This window comes from Alexandromys fortis, unplaced genomic scaffold, assembly GCF_014885135.2.
Source record: "Alexandromys fortis isolate MF-2015 unplaced genomic scaffold, M_Fortis_MF-2015_v1.1 scaffold_208, whole genome shotgun sequence".
Lineage (NCBI taxonomy): Eukaryota > Metazoa > Chordata > Mammalia > Rodentia > Cricetidae > Alexandromys > Alexandromys fortis.
The window spans coordinates 1,020,540-1,029,230 of NW_026068082.1; the positions used below are offsets into that span (position 1 = coordinate 1,020,540).

At 49.8% G+C, this 8,691-nt stretch overlaps 1 protein-coding gene across 1 annotated transcript; it reads left to right on the plus strand.

Annotated features, from left to right (window-relative positions):
• Positions 1-352: 352 nt before the first annotated feature.
• Fgf23 (fibroblast growth factor 23) lies at positions 353-8,350 on the plus strand. Its single transcript, XM_050122002.1, has 3 exons — positions 353-672; positions 5,214-5,317; positions 6,981-8,350. The coding sequence occupies exons 1-3, from the start codon at positions 462-464 to the stop codon at positions 7,419-7,421; spliced, it is 756 nt and encodes a 251-aa protein (XP_049977959.1). The 5' UTR covers positions 353-461; the 3' UTR covers positions 7,422-8,350.
• The last annotated feature ends 341 nt before the right edge of the window (positions 8,351-8,691 follow it).

Here is an 8,691-nt window from a genome sequence, read left to right on the forward strand (position 1 = left end):
GCTGAGGAGGCGGGTGTCTGGTGTGTTGCTATTTTTTTTAAAGACTGTTGGCTGCCTTCACATTTCCTGATGGAAGTGGGACAGGTCAACGGATGACCCACGGTCATAGATAACTTTTGCCCACGCGCTCTTCACTTTTGGGAGCACTGGCTTGAAATTGAGGGGCGTGTGCATGCCTGTATGTGTGTGCCTGGAACCGACGTGCCTTCCGCAAGCCTAAGGAGCCTGGGCTTTTTCTTCAAAAGGCCGATTACAACACAGAGGATGTGGCAGCGCTGTTTTTCCTGTTTGATGTCATACCACTACCCTTTAAAAGTCCCGGGGCCCAAAGGAGGGAATCCAGGATCCCCACTCCACTTCTCGGTTTCTTCCTAGGAAGAGAAGAAGGCCAGCAAAGGTCCCGGCCCCGTCTGCGAGTGTCAGATTTCAAACTCAGCATTAGCCACTCAGAGAGCAGTGCGATGCTGGGGACCTGCCTCAGACTCCTGGTGGGTGCTCTGTGTGGTGCCTGCAGCCTGGGCACTGTTGGAGCCTACCCTGACACCTCCCCTCTGCTTGGCTCCAACTGGGGCAGCCTGACTCACCTGTACACGGCTACAGCCAGGAACAGCTATCACCTACAGATCCACAAGGATGGCCATGTAGATGGCACACCCCACCAGACCATCTACAGTGAGTACTGGGTCCAGGATGGGAAGAGGGGAGGCTACCTGTTGTCCTGTTGTTGACCTCGAGGGGTGCAGGGGAAGTCTGGAGCTAGATGAGAGGGAGAAGCTAATTTTCTAGATTCTTGGTGCACGGTGGTCTCTCTCTCTCTCTCTCTCTCTGTGTGTGTGTGTGTGTGTGTGTGTGTGTGTGTGTGAGAGAGAGAGAGAGAGAGAGAGAGAGAGAGAGAGAGAGAGAGGAACCTAAAAGGAAGATGTTTTTCCTCCTCCTCCTCCTCAATTGGACTTACAGGTTTTTCTCAACCCAAATAATCACTGCCAATGACACGAAACAGTTTTCTTTCCTTCTGTCTAGGAATCGGAGGGAAAATGGATAGAAAGACAAGACTCAAAGAGAATAACCCAGACAGAACCACAGATGATGAAATGTAACCGTGGGAGACAGTGGGGGAGATCCCAGGACCCCAAGATCTAAAATAGATGAAACAGGGACTCTTCAACTCTGAGTTCTAGTATTCTGACTAGGATGCATTCTCAAGAGCCGAGCACATCCTTAATACAATGCAGGGCCAACCTGGTCTACATAGTGGGCTCCAGACTAGGCAGGGCTGCAAAGCGAGACTCTGTTTCAAAACAAAATCTCCTCAAGGGACATGTGTTACAGAGAGACCACTAAGATATGTTTCCTTGACAAGTCTGACTGTATGCATCTATCCAGCGGGTATGCTGGGTGCTCTCTGTAGGAGTTGGTGGTTCTCTGGGAAGTTGAAATGTGCTTAGTTGCTAACAAACTGAACTGGTTGTGAACTCCCTGGTGCTGTGAAACACCTGGAATATTCTTAGAAATAGAGTCTATGGAAATTTGGATCACAAGCCATAAATGTCAATCAACTACATGTATTAAAATGAGAGCCCCTTCAAGCATAAGGGCTGATATATAGAAAATAGAGAGATGAGAGATGGGTATTGGCAAACATGGTTTCTATTTTAGCAGTCATGTAAGAAGTATTCCAAGGAGGACTGGAAAGGTGGCTCAGCAGCTGAGAGCACTTGCTGCTCTTGCAGAGGAGCCGGGTTCAGTCCAGCACCGAGTAGTGGCTTACAGCGATCCATAACTCCAGCTCCAGGAGATCCAATGCCCTCTTCTGACCTCCAATGGCACTGCAGAAATGCGGTGCCCAGACATACACGCAGACCAGACAGCAAGACACATGAGAGAAAAACCCAAACCTACACACATGTGGTGCACAGGCGTGAAGACAAGACAGCCAGGCATGTGAAATACAAGCCAAAATCTAAAAAGTTCCTGGAGGAGTTGAGAGGATGTAACTGGGTTCACTTAGAGCATTCAGAGTAGTAACGATCTGCATTTCACTGAAGAACTTTCGATGGGAGTATGTTATCCTCTGCTGTTGTAATGGGTGAAGGCGGTTTCTGGATGTGGCCTTGCTGCATGCATGATGTTCTCTCTGCTATGATCAATAGACCTTAAATCTAGCAGCCAGATACAGGCACACACAAAGCCAGCAGCTTACACCTGTTCAAGGTGAGGTGAGGAGGAGAAAGGCTCTCTCCAAATACCAAGCATCGTCCAGAACTCAAGGGGGTAAAGCAGGACCCTAGAGTTCCCTCTTGGAGGTCAGGGCCTGATGGGGAGAACCTGCAATAAATCCGGGTACACTTCATGGGTCCCCAGCACTGCTTGTGCTCTGTGAAACTGGACCTCCAAGGTGCCTGACCACCCGGCCCCTGTCACTGCAAGTGACATAGTTCATTGACTTCTCATTTCCCAGCGCACTATCAAACTTTTAGGAAGCACCACTGGGCTCCTCCCCTGGAAGACTGCCCCGACTTCCGCTGTAAGACCGCAAGTGATTTCAAACACTGGGCAGGGCATAAGGATAAACTATTTCGGTTTCAGAGATTGGAAATTTGCTTATAAATAGAGAACGCATAGAATCATAGAATTCCTTTGCTGGAGGGCCTCTGCAGAGACCAAGAAGTCACTCTGGAACAGTCCAGGCTGGCTAGGGGGAGGATGTATGGTGTCAGCCTGCTTTGAAAGCAGTCTGAATGGCAGGCCTTTTTCCTCGGGTGCTGACAGACACAGGGGCTAGAGGAAGCCTGGAGCAATGGACGTGGTGGCTGAGGGGCAGTACAATGAACTGACCTGACTTCAGCTTTTGTGTGTGATTTTATCTTGTATAAGCTTTACTTTTTGCGGGGTGGGGACCTGGACCTGAAGTACTAACCAGCTATGTGAATTTCCCTGAAAACAGACTTTATCTTTATCTTGTTCTTATCTTTACATATTATTAATATAATCATCCCCTTAATTAATTAGCTATTTACAGCAAAACTTGGCTTTATTCCAATCTTATTTTATTTCACATGTATGACGATCTTCTTTGCATGTACCTCTTTGAACCACGTGTGGTCAGTGCCCCTGGAGGTCAGGGCCTCTCATCACATCTTTGAGGAGACAAAACGAGGCAGCAGTTTCTACTGTCTCAATGTAAAGTTTTGCTGTAGTAAGTTCTTGGTTAAGAGTTGAGTGTCCAACTCCTGTTTAGGTTATTGGTCTTAACAAGATGGGATGATCTGCCCCAAAGGCGCCCAAGCTCCCCTGAACTCAGAACCTTGGGGCCTCCCCGGGGTTGGTAAGCTTTTTCTAATATGAACAAGGCCAGCGTCCCACTCCCCATTAAGCTCACTTTTTGGAAATGGCAGGAAAGAGTTGCTTGTCACCCTTGCTTAATAGCCCATTCCTTTCCTTCAGTGTGCGGCTTAGCATGTGCTTGTTGACTGCTGTTGGCTTCATTCGAAAGTGCCCCCTCTGGTAGCCACTCACCCTGCAGTGTGCTTTCCATCAGGACTGTCCCTAGAGTGAGGGTACTGTGCTCACTGCCTGCAGTGCCTCCCACCACCAGGCAGGCTGACAAGGTGTCAGGGTGCGGAAGTGGTCAGCCGCCAAGTCGCTCTTGCAAAGCATTATCCCTCCTGATTGGTGGGACCCCTACCAAGCAGGCAGGAACGGCTATGCTATGCTCAGGTCACAGTGAAGACTGCTTCTGAGGCAATTCCCAAGGCCACAGGTTCTTAAGGAGCCACATTGGGACCAGAATCCCTCATGGGCAATTTCATCACCTTTTGTAGGTCCCCGTGGCATTTCATCACTTTCCCTGTGGGGGCTATACATCTGAGACACACCGTCAGGCATCATTTTGAAAGAACACATGTGCATCTCCCACTTGGCTTACCTGCAACCCGATTTTGCACCATTTAAAACAAACAAATTTTGCTGATTGGTCCTCTTCTGCTGTCACCTCCCTGGGCTCCTGTCTGCCTTCATCCCCTCTGTCCACATCATGCCAGCTTCAGCGTGTTCCAGGCTCTGTAGTTAGGAGGTAGCTGACCTTTGCCTGCTCACTCCCATTGCGGGTGTTTGTTCTGAGCCTCCCAGGGTGGGAAAGAGGCCTTGGCTTCAGAGCATCCCATGATGTTCTATCACACACTAGGCACAGACTGTTTCCTGAAGCAGGATTAGAAGTCCTGTCTGCGCAGCCTCCTTGGAGCCGTGAGGTGAAGTTCCGCAGCAGGCAGTTAAAAGTGTCCTTAAAGATCTAAGGGAATTGCTATCAACAGAAAATGTCAAGACTTGCTGAATCCCCATTCAGTTTCCAACACAATGTGGCTTAATATTGCCTTTATTATGGAATACCCCTTTCGAGGTATCAACCCATTGTTTAAGGTGCAGCTGATACACGCATACTGTAGGCCGTAATCAAAAGCAAGTTTTTAAGTGAGCTTATTGAAAGTTGTTCAAGACCAGCATCCACAAAGAGAAAGCATCTTCAAGTGAGAAAAGCACAAAGGGCTAGGTCCAAGAAGCAAATTCTGTCATCCCTGATGTCTATTAAATGTTTTCTGAGGGGGGGGGGAGGATGTCTCTGCTTCTCTGGGAAAGGTTTTAGGCGTGCAGATATGATAGAGCCAGAAGGGGGCATGCTGTAGTAACAACAGGGGTCCTATACTGAAGAGCAATACTGGTCAGGGAGGTAAGAAACAGAGACGGCTACAGCTGACTTTGAAGGAGGCAACTTCAGCAGGTAGGGATAAGAGACCATCTCTGAGCATACAGATTGGGATGGGGAGTGAGCGGGACCTGGGCTTTATACAAGCTGGGTCACTGAATAACATCTCAACACAGAAATCACAGAAGCAGCCATCTTAGAAGGGCTCAACTGCTGCCCAGAACTCTAAAAGATAATAACCAGGCAAAGAGGGAAGTAGCATCCAGATGGAGGGAAATCTGTGTGCTGCGTGGATGGGGGACATTGGAAAGTCAAGGTGCCCCGTTTGGGAGGACAATAAAGCAGGAGGCGAGGAAATGCATTGATGTGGGGGTCACCGGAAATGAGAGGGGCAGACCTGGAGAGCTGTGTGATGTCATCCCGACAGAGAGGTGTCATGGGGAGGGGGTGTTTTCAGAAAGCATTTCCAGGGAGGGGTGACTGCATATTTTGACCTGAGAGTTTTTTCTTGCAGGTGCCCTGATGATCAGATCAGAGGATGCCGGCTTCGTGGTCATAACAGGAGCCGCAACTAGAAGGTTCCTTTGTATGGATCTCAGAGGCAACATTTTTGGATCGGTGAGTTTCTTTTTGTGTTGGTCCAGTTTATAATGACTTTATCTCTTTCTCTAGGATGTGAATTCTAAAATCCCATGTCTGTGTGGGAACTGAGCTCTGGGAAAGGAGCATGCCCGCACTGCTAATCGCCAAGCCATCTCTCCAGCCCTTACTGTATTTCTCATCAGGGGGTTAATATTTCGAACTTTAGAGATTCCATTTAGAGTATTCCTTGGTCACTACTTGCTTTCACTAAGCACTTCACTGAGTCTCAGTAGGAAGTGCTCAGGTTTATACGCTGGGGTTTGGAATGAGGCTCTGGGCCTCTGGTCTTGCTGTCCCTTGGTATGCATTCTTGCATGGAACACAGTTCCTATTATGTTAGAGGTTCTAAAGCCATGCCAATTCGTATTTTAAATTTATACATTAGCAAAGGTGAACAACCCTTGGTGTCTTCACAGTTCTGCTACCAACTGTGACCTTGAGTAAGTTTTCTCAATCCTCCCAACTTCGGTCTCTTCCCTTAGAAAACAGGAAGTGGGGCATGTTACCTGACGCTCTCCCTCCTACTAAGGACCACCAAAGTTAACTACCTGTGCCCTCAGGGTGATGGCTGGTCCTTCAGGCTGTAAATCAAGGTTTTTCAAAACTACAGGCTAAAGCATAGTCCCAATCATTTTGAGGTAGAAACGAAGAAGGACCAACTGATTTAGGAATCCCTTATCAATGTCACTACGAAGTTCCGGAAGTAAAAGTCTTCTGTTTAGTTACTGCTGTGCGCTCCCAGCACCTGCAAGACCATCTGTCCAGAGTGGATAGACACCTATGCACACAGGAAGCCCTCGCCTCTAGAATTCTCTGTGCAGTCTGGGAAATATGTAAAGGTCAGGGTAGACACTCTATAAAACTCAGTACAAATGGGAGAATGAGGTTCAAACCCAGATTATCTGCTAGCAAGTTCAAGTCCCTGATCTTCAGTCTACACTATGTCTTGGTGTCAGTACCTTCATATATGTTTGACCCTTCAAAGTCCATCCCAGTTCCAGTCTCTAGGCAGAGACAAGCCACAACCTCCTTCCAATCCAGGCCAAGTGGCCCAAGCCGTCATCAAAGCTACTTGCTTGGCTGAGGCAGGAGGACTGAAAGTTCAAGGTCTTCCTTGAAGAAGCAGCAGAGTTCAAGCCCAACCCAGGCAACTCCATGAGTCTCTGCCTCAAAATGAAAAAAGTAGAAAGGGGGCTGGGACTGTAGGTCAGAGGTAAGGCACTTGCCTGGCCTATATGAAACCCTATTCAGTTCCCAGGAAGGCGGACAGGGAGCAAAGGAGGAGGGGCTGGGGACTATGAATGTTAGCCTAGTCCCCCTGAAGACAGTCAAGAGAGACAGAGACATAAACAGAGAGAATGAATGGCTATGAATGAGAATATGAATGTTGAATTCTCGCGGACACCGAACAAGAGGAGTGTCATCAACTCTTTCTGAGCCCAGCTCAGCAAGCTGGGCTCCAGATCAAGGTCCTTCATGCAGTGCCCTCCAGGGTTCTTACAGCGGCCACTTTCCTGAAGCTAGGGCCAAGTTCAGGGCTCGGACAGCCTTTCTTAAAAGGGAGGTGAGGGGCTGGGCTGAGCAGTACCCCTTAACCGAACAGCGATCCTCATCTCCTCGTGCTTCCCTTCCCCTACAGCATCACTTCAGCCCGGAGAACTGCAGGTTCCGCCAGTGGACTCTGGAGAATGGCTACGACGTCTACCTGTCGCCGCAGCATCACTACCTAGTAAGCCTGAGCCGCGCCAAGCGCCCCTTCCAGCCTGGCACCAACCCGCCGCCCTTCTCGCAGTTCCTGGCGCGCAGGAACGAGGTCCCCCTGCTGCGCTTCCACACCGCGCGACCACGGCGCCACACGCGCAGCGCTGAGGACCCTCCCGAGCGCGACCCGCTCAACGTGCTCAAGCCGCGGCCCCGTGCCACGCCGATGCCCGTATCCTGCTCGCGGGAGCTGCAGAGCGCGGAGGAAGGCGGGCCCGCGGCCAGTGACCCACTGGGCGTTCTGCGCAGAGGCCGCGGGAATGCTCGAGGGGGTGCAGGAGGCGCGGACCGCTGCCGCCCCTTTCCCAGGTTCGCCTAGGCCACCAACCGGGCGGCCTCAGCCTCCATCTTCCAATCGGCTCAGCCCACGTGCAAGGTGGAAGGTTGGGGTGCCTGCTTCTCTCCCTTCCCTTTGGGCCTGAGAGTCACCTGCGAGGTCCCAGCCAGGCATTACCATTAGGAATAAGACCCAACAGTGGGAGGCTGGAGAGATGGCTCAGAGCTTAAGATCCTGTGCTGCTCACGCAGAGGACAGTTCTCAGCACCCATAACTACCAGCCCCAGGAAAATCTGATGCTTCTAGCTTGCCTGGGCACCTGCACTTACAAGCACAACACCCCCCCCCACACACACATACAAGTAATTTATTATGTTAATCTGTTATAAATATCCCATCAGGTAAACTAGACACTTAGCTTTTTTTTTTAAAAAAACTAACAGGTAAACTTGGCTTTTATTAGCCTCTCTGTTGCCTAGCATTCTCACCGGTCAATTAGAATTAAAAAAAAGATGGTCCAGAGTTCACACCTTGAGCACAGGGAAGAGGCTATCGCTACAGCTTTTTGTTACTGTGCTGGGACCCATATGGGTTTTTTGCATTTGAGCACCTTAATGGCGTCACTGGGCAAGCTGAAGAAAGAAAACCCTGATTTCTTCTTGCTGGAAAAGGCTGACAAGGAGAGGCAAACGCGCGGTGACCGGAAGCACGTTCCACAAAGTTCAGCCTCTATGCCAGATTCGCAGAACTAGTTCTGACCCTGCTCTGTTTCCAGCACTCTTGAGTAGGACGTCCTTTTCTGCCGCCCTGGTTTAGGAATGTCCACCTTGCCAGGTGTTCTGCAAAACGCAAATGCACGAACTCTCTGTAGAGGCGTTTTTGTGAAAGCCTCCTCCGCCAGCAGATTGAGTTGTGATACGTTCTAGGCGAACTGTGGAAATGTGTCAGGACAGGAGCAAGAGTCCTTGAGATGCCGGCTGCTCTAGGTTAGGCTTTCTGTGGACTGAAAAACAAACAAGCAAACGGAAGTCTTTTCTTTTCCCCGTCCTAAGTGAAAAGGGATCCCATGGGTCTAGCTAGCAGGAGAGGTCTCTAGCTGGGGCTAACCCAGAAATGCAGGCTACTCTTGGGAACTCTTAGGGCCTTAAATGAACACATTTTTCAGAAGTCTCAGAAACCCCAGGGCTGTCCTGGGGCGAGCATAGCCTCACAGTGAACAGCAAGCGATAGGCAGGCTTTGAAGTTCTACTCTCTTCTGAGCCTCAGCTGGTGATAGACTTCAACAAAGGGCGCCCCATTTCTACCTCTATTC